Raw genomic sequence first — 10,654 nt, 5'->3', positions numbered from 1 at the left:
CTTGTATTTTATAGGTAGATATTAAATATTAATGGCTTTTAAATATTTTTAAATAATATTTAAAGATATTATTTTCAGCTGACTGGACTTCGCCAGCTGGACCTCGCCATATCAATTATCCATTATTTATCAATAATGTATCCTATTTATTGGCCAATGGCCGTTATTTCATGCATTTTTACGATTGTTTTAACCTATATTAACCTAATCAGGTCTGGAAAGGTGCTGGAAGGAGATTGGCTGGTCCTGGAAGCTTGCCTAGGTAGCTGGACCCTAGTATGGCGAATATCATATTTATTCATGATATGCCCTATTTAATGGCTCCTGGCTTTTCATTTTAAGCATTTTATAATGATTTCAATTCTGTAATAATTAATTCAGGTCTGGAAAGGCGCTGGAAGGAGATTGGCTGGTCCTGGAAGAGATTGGCTGGGAATATCATATTTATTCTGGCTCCTGGCTTTTCATTTTAAGCATTTTATAATGATTTCAATTCTGTAATAACTAATTCAGGTCTGGAAAGGCGCTGGAAGGAGATTGGCTGGGCCTGGAAGCTTGCCTAAGGTAGAGGGGTATCCCCAATGGTGCTTGCTAGGTTAGGTTAACCAAATTTTGCTTTTCAGTTATTTTTGGTGTATAGTTTCAATTCATTCAATTTTTAGTTACTTTTGGCTTTATAATTGTAATTTATTCTCTGTTCATAGCTATTTTTCCTGTGTAATTTCAATTTATGCCAATTTAAAGGGTTCTGTGACTTAATCTTAGCCTGCAGACTGTGCCGAGGGGGAGCGCAGGTCCTTGGTACTTTTTCCTCGGCTCCTGCGTAGCCTACCCCTATTTATACCGCAGGAACCCAGGAGCCATTGCAGACCGGGAATTTAAAAGTAAACATTACTGAAAATTGCAGAGAAACTTGATATATTCTAGCCTAACCCCCCTTTAACCTTACCTTACCAAGTGCATTGTGCCCTGACCGGCGGGCGACTGGTAATGCCCTCATGTTTAATAAAAATACTTGGCGTTCTAATTCTTAGGGTTTATACCTCCTGATCTGCAGTCAGCCTGGAACGCAACGTTTGATGTCCTTGCTTAATCTGCTTATAAACTTTTGTAAGTTAGATTAGGCTAAATCTTTTTGGAGTAGCTTAGGCTAGGCAATTCAGGTTGGGTTATAGGCTAGGCTAATAAGTAGCGATGGAGAATTTCCAAAATTCCGCATAGTCACGATCTCATAATGAAGTGAATTGCGGACTGGTGTATGTTGGTGTGTTTCAGCCGTTCTGGATTCTCTCTCTCTCTCTCTCTTTGCGTTGTACACCCACATCTAGCTCTTGCTTTGTAATAATTTACTTTTAGAGGTTGTGACAAGTTGCAAATGAGAACCGGATCTTAAAGAAAGGAAGTCAGAATTTTATAATCTAGCACTGCCATTACATGCCGGGTTGCAAAGATCTGCTTTTAACTTCAAGGATGATGAGATGATGGTCATTTCAACTTTTGTTGCGTTCACATTTAAGTGGACAGTAGGATCGAGTTTGGCTACTTGGAGATTCCATTTCACTTTTATTAAATTTGTTTATGGCTCTAACAAGTAAATCTATGGATCCACACAATCTTGGCCACATAGAAGTTGCTGGTCAGGTTTTGTCGCAGCTTATGAAAAAGAAAGGGACCCTGGGCAGGCTCTTTATCTGCCTCGTCGTCGTCGTTTTCGTAAGCCATCCTCCCGTGACCCATAGGCGCAGATCATTTCAAGTACCCGCTCGTATGCCCCACCTGTACTCTATATTTTATCATTCTGACTTTCTTTGGATGAGTTAACTGAAATGTTGGTGCAAGCTGTGACATTACTAACATGGCCCTTGTCCAAAGACTATTTTTAAGCTCGGGGAATTCTGGGTATTGAAGCTATCCCACCTAAATAGTGATTCTGGCTATCAGAAACAAATGTCATTTTAAGAACAAAAATTTATAAAGACCAGTTTCACCTGGAGAGGTGCTAGATGCATTCCCAGACAGGTGGGAGGTGGGACTTTTGTCGTCTGCTTAGGGACACGTCTGGAGACTGCTATCGCTGATATAGGCTCTCATACAGCAGTTGGTTTGTATGTGAAAAAATTGACACAATTTTGTACTTTCTCGGTATTTCTTGTCTGTTAGGCCATTCCTATTCCTTCCTTTCTTCTTCCAAGCTGTGGAATTATTTTTTCTACGTATATTCCCTGACATTACAGACTGCTGAGAACAAAATGGGAGAGCTAACCCAGCTCAGGTCATGGGTGACTCTTAGGCTTAACTATAGGCTTTTTTTTTTATTATTTTTATTGAATTCAGTAGAGAGCCACAGCACACTTTACACTGAGTAACCTCCACCTGTCAAAGTGCAGGTTTCTTTGCATTTTTTTTTTTATATAAATTTCATGTATTCATATTTTTTGTCGCCAGACACTGTATGCCTCAAATTATCTTACTTCTTTACTTATCAGCTGGCTTTTGCTAACTAGCTCTTTTTAAAACTGATGCATTTTGTTGATAAGTCTTCTAAATGATAATTTGTATCATGCAGTCTAAATGATTATTTGTATCATGCAGTTCAGCGTAGAGTAGAAATACTATATGGAATTACGGTACTGTTTGCCCCAGGATGTTTCGAAATGTTTAAGTGGAGCCTATATGTTAAAGTCTGTCCTTCTGTAACAAAGGCAACAGTTTGTTGTGTCATGAGTTGAGGGTAGCTGTATTCATTTACGTTTATTAATAATGATTTATTAAGTTTGATGAACTGTTGCTCGTTATTACTGTACTGCACGCGTATTCATATAAGTTATTCTTATGCCTCATTGTTTTTTTTTACATTTTTCTGTTCTGTGGAAGTTGGCAAGGCCAGTTCATTTTGTCCTATGTTGAATAATGTGCTCTGTTTTGAAATATATTTGTAACATCTCCGTGTATTTCAGTGTCATGCGAAGAAGCAGGGAGCCATAATGCCCCACTCAGACGTTCGCACTCAGCCCTGCAAGCGCCTGGATGCTCTGAGTCTCTCGGCCCTAGAAAAGTTTCTCCTTCGCGGCTTTTTCCGGCTGGGGAAGAAAGACCAAAGCTTTGACACCGCCGTAATTGGGGCTCAGTCGCGTCAGGACGTCATTTCTTTCCTGTGCGAAAGGAGCCGTGCGGGTCCGTTCGAAGAACTGGAAGGCTACTTGGTCCAAAAGATTCCTGCGTCGCAGCGGCAGGGCATGGTCGAAGACATGATAAACTTGCTGGCTGAGCCTGCGTTCGACACGGAAAAGATTGAGGCCTGTGGAACTGATGAATTCCATCAGCTGTATTCTGAAACCGGATTGAAGTTCAAGGCCTTGGATGCTACAGCAGAAAGCCGAGAAATGAGTGAGATCGTTTACTATAGTTTAAAGTATTTACTCTTGGATCATGTCACGAAGCTCGATTGCACTGGATTTTACACTTTCACCAGTAACTGGGTGGCCAGAAATCGCCGGATGTTTCTTTCGTGGCACGAGATGAAAACTGGAAGAGAAAATATTTCCTTTCTTTCAGGCACTAATTTTTCATTTCCGAGGACCCACTGGGATTCCTTGCAGTTCAATCATTTGACATCTGTGGGCTCCGGCGTCCTCAAGGCAGCTCCGTATTTTAGGCGACTTGTAAAGATTAACGTGGACCACGTCGCGACAGGTGAGCTGATATGGGCAATTGGGTGTAACTGTCCCAACCTCGAAGAGATTAGTTTATTTCTCCAGGCGTATGATAGAACTAAATACTCGACTTTATTCGAAGCGACGCTGATAAGTGGGATGAATTCTTTTTATGCCCATGAGCTGTTGACGAGGTCTTCGTTTCGAGGGCGGCCTGGGGGATGCCCCAAATTGCGTGTGATAGGCATGCCGCAGGTCGATGATATTGATTCTCTGATAAGGTTAAGTGCAAAGTTACTTCGTTACCTTTCGTGCCTTGAACAGCTGGTGGGTGTCTGTATTCCAGGAGCCATAACGACGTTACTGCAAGAGGAGCGCCACCAGCCGGAATCTCTAGCTTTAAAGAGCATCGAGGAGTACCCCTTCCGTGAACGTTTGGAGAGTGTTTGCGAATACTTCGGTCTGGACATGAAGCGGTTGTTTTCGAACGTCATCAACGTGAGGATGGTGTACAGCAAGCACGAGGGTAGTTTGAACGTCTTGTCCAACTTCCCGAAATTGGAATATTTGCAAGTGAGCAGTGAGGAATGCAGGGAACTGGAGTTTGGCCCCAACTTCACACGCCTCAAAGAACTGAAGAGCAACTGTCTGTGGGATGAGAAGAGACTGGTAGGGTTTTCACAGCGCGCACCTTCCCTGGAGCTGTTTCACCTCGTCGAAGGCGCCCTCCTCAAGCGCAAGAAGACCAGAGACACCATATCTTTCCCGAAGATGAAGGAGGTCAAGGTGTCGCGGCTACAGCAGTGCGATTCCGACGTGTTCGTGTCGCTGATGAAGAGCTGCAAGAACCTGACTCGCGTGACGATCGAGGCCGTCGCCAAGGAACAGCACATGCTCAAGATGCTGAACGACCAAGTGGTCGGCGCCGTCGTTCCCTCGCTGAAGAAGCTGCGAGTGTTCGATGCGAAAATCCTCTTCTCGACCGAGTTGGACCCCCGCCACGACATCGACATCATCAGTGCTCGGTTTTACATGACGGAGAAGAGCGTCACCTGCTTGGTTCGTGGCTGCCCAAATTTAACTTCGGTGGGTAACGTATTCCACTGGAAAATTCCGTACAAAAAGATAATGGAACTGAAGAATGAGGCCAAGGAAAGGAACTGGGACGTTAATATTTGTCCTTTAGATGATTTGTGAAGTACTGTAGTACCAAGTACAATTTCCGTGTGATCAGGTTACTGTAATGTAATGTATCGCATATTATGTCATGCAGTATTTTGAGTACAAACTGTAGTTTTACATATGCTTTATTGCTGACATGTAGGGTTAAGTCCAATGTTGGAGAGTTGTTTATTATAGCTTTTAAATGATAGCCGGTTAAGGTGTGTGTGTGTGTGTGTGTGTGAGGTGTGCCTGGGAAACTATGGGTAACATATGGATTCAAATTTATGGACAAAGAATGACGTGTTTATCATAATTCCTTGGACATCCCATGAGAAGGTGTGTGGAGCAGTGACCCGACACCCTGAGGTATACCTTAGCAGGTACCTCTCAGGCAGATCTGTGACTAATGACATTGCTGGTATTTCTAGATTTTGGTAAATTAATACGCGAGGTTCTAACTTTCGAAGGACGTTTCTTGATTTTAGTACAGTACAGGACTTAAATGATTGTGCTTTCTAAAGCAACATGCCAGATGTACAGTGTCGAAGCCTACAACTACAGGCATAGTACCATGCAATAAGGTTAGATATTGTACCACCAATATGTGGATCTTGAACATGCGTTTGACAGAGGACCAGGAAACACAAGTTCTGAAGAGTAGAGATTATCAGGAAGACTCATTAAGGTGTTGATTTTCTGCACCAAAACACTAGATGTGGACTGAAGACAGAGCTATGAGTATCAGAGTCTGACATATATGTTGGTGTTCCTCAAGGGTCAGTGCTGAGCCCTTTGCTGTTTATCAGTGTCATGGAAGAAGCTTTGAAGGAGTGAAAATGGGGCGCTCCCTCGGAGCTTTTATATGTTGATGACTTTGTGCTAAATTTAGATTTTTTTCTTTGTCTTATTCATTTCCTCTCCTGTGGGACCTATTTTTCCAAGGTTTGCATGTTCCAATTATCAGCGTTTGTAATTACTGTTGATACCAGCATTACTGTATACCAGTCAGTCTTTTCCAGGCTTTTGATAAAGTGGTAGTTTAACTTCATTGGGGAAACGGACGAGTGATTGTGAAAGCTTGAGAAATGATGCTAGCTGTATTTAGTAACACAGTTAACCTAGGACTGAAATTCTGAGATGTCAGACTTCATCCAAACTACTGTAACCTAGAATTACAATTCCTCAATCTTAGGCCCATTCTGAACTAGCCTCTGCAATAAAGGCGTATGCAAAATGATAGTTTGTGTACTATGAAATACTAAGTGATAGAGTTTTCTATATTAAATGACAAGAGTAAGAATTATTTATAGGTTTAGCGTGAACTATTTGCACGTCCAGTCGTAAAAGCTCGCTGATTTATACCCATGGCATGCCTGCCAATGGTGATAGTGAGTAAGTCCTAATTGAAATACCAAAGAGCATTTGAATTTAGAGTTATGGTTTAGAGAGCAATATTTCCTCATTCTCTTTGCATGATGTCTTTGAATAAAGATTCCTTTAAACGTAGAGCCTTCTAGAGCTTTGTAAGTCCACGCTTCGTCAGAATTTCCAAGAAACATGATGGTAAATTTGTAATTTTTCAAAACAAAGTTGTCCCACTACAAACTCACGAGTCGTGCCGAGAACTTGTTGCAGTCTGCAACATCCTCGGACAAGTACTTTCTTGTGTCTTGTTGACCGAAGCTGAATAGGGTTCCAAAGGGAAATCAGTCTTCAGAAGGAGACAGTTATAGGAAAAGGTGATAAATAGTTGAGTTTCTGTTCCCTGATACTTAATAAAATCACCTCTCCCTATAACTTGTCTCTCTGCTGGCTAATTTCCCCTTGAGAACCCTCCTGTGTTATAGTCTGTTAACTTTGTCCGTAAGGGTTTTGAGTGGAGGATTTAAAGAAAGTAGCTGACATACTTCAGATATGTGATTTGTTGTCAGTACTGTTCTATAAGATTTTTAAAGCTTTTTTGCATTGCAATCTTGGACCAAGGTTTTGGTAACCAGGATATATTCATTCCTTTTTCCTTTCAGCTTATTTTTTTGGTTTTGCCAATCATCATCCACTGTGGTACATTATCTTTTCGTTTTATATTTGTGTAATTACAATGATTGCTGCTAGAGTGGATTATAGTAGCACCATTTTATGTGTCCTTGTTTTTCCAGGTTTTTTATGTTTAATTCATTTGAGGGGGTTTTGTATTGTCCTCTCATGCATATAAAATCTCTGGTATGTTTTCTTGCACTCATTTGCAGAACTTGCTTGCGTGGTAAGAGTGTGACAGGACTATCTGTTTTATTTAGACAGATGCATGGACATGGCTGGTAGCTTCTCCCCTTCTTTTTCTGTCTACAAACCATAAGGAGTTATGTCCGGGGATTTCATTAACTGTGATGAGGGTTTGTCATAATGGAAGAGTTTGTATGGAATAATTTTTTGATGTAAAATCTTGTGGTAATTTTTTCTTTTTATCCATTGCTTTTGCATTGCCTGCTTGTGCTTACTCACAAATCCCAGACACTTGTTTGCGGGAGTAAAATACCACTCCCCTGGTAGGAAGGATTAGGTTACCTGTTTTTCCCAGGTTTCTTGGTAACAAACTGGATCAGTTATGTAGGCTGAATCATCTACAAAGATCAGATTCTCAAGTGATGGGGCCTTTTTACAACATTAATTTTTTTGTATTGAAAATATTAATTTTGTTCAAAAAGAGTACATTCCTTCACAAACCCTCTAATTTTGCATAGCCTGAGTAGAAACTCAGGCTGTCAGCAGATAAGTATAATGGAACCAAGGCAAGCTTTAGGGTTTAAGCTACAAACAGTACCCAAAAAGGCTCTTGAGGACTTAAAGTTATTGTAAGTGCTCTCTTTCTCATATTATCAAGAAGAAAGCTTCTGTAGATGAGATAGAAGTAAATCATGAGGCTGTATTCCCCCAAATCCTGGTCCCCAGCTGTTAAAACTTGATCCGTCAGTTGTGACAAAAGAGTAAAAATCTTTGGTGAAGATCCCTCAGGTCTAGCAAAAATTAACTAGCACCTCCAGTTACATACATTCAACACTTCATTCTGTCCATATTTCTTGTAAATAAGGAAGTATGTTCATGATCATATCTCATGACACTTCATTTTATCCTCAGAGACATTTGTACTAGCCTTCTGTTTGATTTGCTTGAGCTAAAAAGCAGTAGTTTTTGTGGAGATTCATTTCTTAAATGACTAAGAGACAATAATATTTGTGAAATGCCCCTCTGAGAATGTTGTTCCCATTCGCAATTTGAGAGGTAAGAGAAGGAATTGACAGAAATTGAGGTCTTACCAGAAAATTGTGTTTGAGCCTCAAAATCTGGAATGAAATTGGCCGGTAGTCTCAGCACTCAAAAGCTTTAAGCTTACAGTGGAGCGATAAAGGTAATAATTGCATGAAAAGGCAAACATGAATAATTGCAGTTACCTGAAATGAAGTCAGTAAAAGGCGAATTTAAAAAGTCCTCGTTCCTCAAGCTGGTGTTGAATATCTTCAGTCAGAAAGGAAAAAAAACCTTGGAAAAATCATCTTTACTTAGCTCATTGCTAAAGTTGCTATGATTCCCTTGAATAGCAAAATCACTGATGATGAGATTTTGAAATGAGATGACAGTGACCAAAAGCAAAAATAGGGGAACCAAGTCTGGGAAAACTCTGATCAGCAAATAGGTCGACAGACGCAGAGTGATCCAGTTTACTAACTTGGAACCTTAAGAAACCAGATCCTGTATACTGACACCTACCATGGGGAATGGTTCTCCTCATCTCTTCATAAGGAAGTGACTGGGTTTTGGACAGACACAAGAACAGGTCAGTGAGATTGTGTCGAACGGACAACTTTACGAAGTCAGAACTGTTTAGAGAAATGAAACCTCTAGGTGGAAAGAGACCAGGGTAATTGGATGAAGTGTTGAGTAGGCAAAAGTGGACTTGTGAAAGAATGTAATGATATGTCATATTCTTGATAATTCTGCTGCAGCATACAGAGGAGGGAGCCTTATGTTCTTTGAGGCCTTGTTAGTTTATAACCTATCAGCTTATTGTGATCGAGTTCCTAACCCACAACTGTGAAATCAATGGCTGTCTAACTTATGTTGGAACTACATTTGAATTGTATTTGCCATATATAATAGCTTCCTTATTTGTGCATTAACTTTTATATCTCTCTTTTATGAATATATTTTTTGTACGTATATTTTTCCACAAGAGTTATGTATAAGCATGCTAGTCCACTTTCTATGTAGCAGATGAGTCTTTGTCTGTTTTATTGCTCTCTCTAATATAGGCTAAGCGCTTTAACATTCCAAAACCATATTATTGAAAGGAAAATATTACACTATTTAGCACCACTGTATTTGAGCGCTGAAAATAATTCTGTTCTAGTGTAACCCAAGCAGTAACATTTTGAAACTTGATTATATTTTGTTTATGACTTTTAGGACAAATTCTGTTGCATTTATAGGTTTGAAGGCACAGAATTATCTTCCATACTGTAAATAACAGTTTCCAGCCTTATACATACAGCACATATATATATGTGTATGTAGATACTTTGTGCAATATCTTTATTTGCAAATCAAAAATTTGGAGTAGTTCTTACCATCTTGTAGTGTGCGTACTTTGTCACTCTTACCATAATTATTGTTTAAGAAATCAGAAATAAATGCTGGTTATCAATATATGACAGGGTTGATATGTGTTACTGTTCAAATGATGTATATTGCTTTGTATAATTCATAAATCTAGGGTCAGTGACATTTTCCTGGATAATTTATCACATATATTTTTGATAATATAAATTGTTTCTGTGACGTGTAGCACAGTTTTGTTGTAAAGCAGGAATAGTGGTTTAATAAAACTTTTCCTATAGAGTATACAGTATTCAGTTTTTTCCCATTTTGATGGTTGAACTAGAACAAGGTAGTTGTAATGGATGAATAGTAATGGATTGATTTCCTCCAAAACTGATTGTCATTGTAAAGTGTCCGCTACTTTAACGAAGATCTTTTGCATTCGCAACTGATCCCTGATCCCAATTTCCTGCCGAGAGCCACCAGATTTGCTTTACAGCAGCGTCGGTGTGCAGTAAATGTGCCTCGCTGTTGAACTTCCCAGTTCCAGAAAGAACTTTAGCAAATGTGCTTTCTGAGGAACAGCGGCGGTACCTGCGACAATTGCCTCTTCTGTACAGACCAACATGTCCCACTTTCCCTGGCGTAACCGAAGGTCACCTTCGACGTATCTTCTGAAAATCTTTGGCCTGAAAGGAGTCAAGTCTGGAGGCTTGCTATCCTTAGATTTTGGTTTAATCTATGGAAATGAAACTGGTGTAATTCTCTCCAACATGGAAGTCTGGGCAAACCTGCCTCACAAATGATTGCACGCCATTCCTGATTGTGCCACACCACGCCACCTTGCGGCTTTTCATTGTCTTGCTGAGGTTTTTGGTCAACAAAACTTTTTCCATTACCTTCAGCTTCATGTTGTCCACTGAGTGCATGATGTCGCAGTCGATACACTATCTTTCGATGTCAGACACTAACCTCTGTACTGTACATTTCTGTTGAATTGTTCAGAGTACAGTTGGCTGTTGCTTCTCAAGTTATTCATTGTGGATAACACCCGAAAGTGCCCCAGTACTTGTAAAGTCAGTTATAATTTTATTTACCTTTGTTTTTGTAAATGATGATGGAAAGTTACTCATAAATTTTGTTACTGGTGAGGCTATAGACAAGGGAAACTAAATATCTAAATTGAAATAGTCATTAATTTAGCTCAAATGAGCTTAAACACACACACACACACACACACACACATA

General features: G+C 40.0%; 1 protein-coding gene across 3 annotated transcripts in view; it reads left to right on the top strand.

The window, feature by feature from the left end:
* The window catches only part of LOC136855940 (uncharacterized), a 15,031-nt gene extending 5,323 nt beyond the window's left edge, over positions 1 to 9,708 (top strand). Inside the window, exons 1-2 of one of the 3 annotated variants that reach the window (XM_067133456.1) lie at positions 1 to 14; positions 2,958 to 9,708. The exon at positions 1 to 14 is cut by the window's left edge and continues 133 nt beyond it. In XM_067133456.1, the coding sequence (XP_066989557.1) occupies positions 2,985 to 4,850 (1,866 nt within the window). In that variant the 5' untranslated portion in view covers positions 1 to 14; positions 2,958 to 2,984 and the 3' untranslated portion in view covers positions 4,851 to 9,708. Of the gene's footprint in view, positions 382 to 513 lie in introns of all 3 variants that reach the window. The other 2 variants (XM_067133458.1, XM_067133457.1) reach the window with 2 other exon arrangements.
* Positions 9,709 to 10,654: the final 946 nt, after the last annotated feature.

Source organism: Macrobrachium rosenbergii, chromosome 33 (genome assembly GCF_040412425.1).
Source record: "Macrobrachium rosenbergii isolate ZJJX-2024 chromosome 33, ASM4041242v1, whole genome shotgun sequence".
NCBI classification, from domain to species: domain Eukaryota; kingdom Metazoa; phylum Arthropoda; class Malacostraca; order Decapoda; family Palaemonidae; genus Macrobrachium; species Macrobrachium rosenbergii.
Note: the sequence above shows the minus strand (reverse complement) of the source record. Positions and strands in the feature narration are given on the sequence as shown.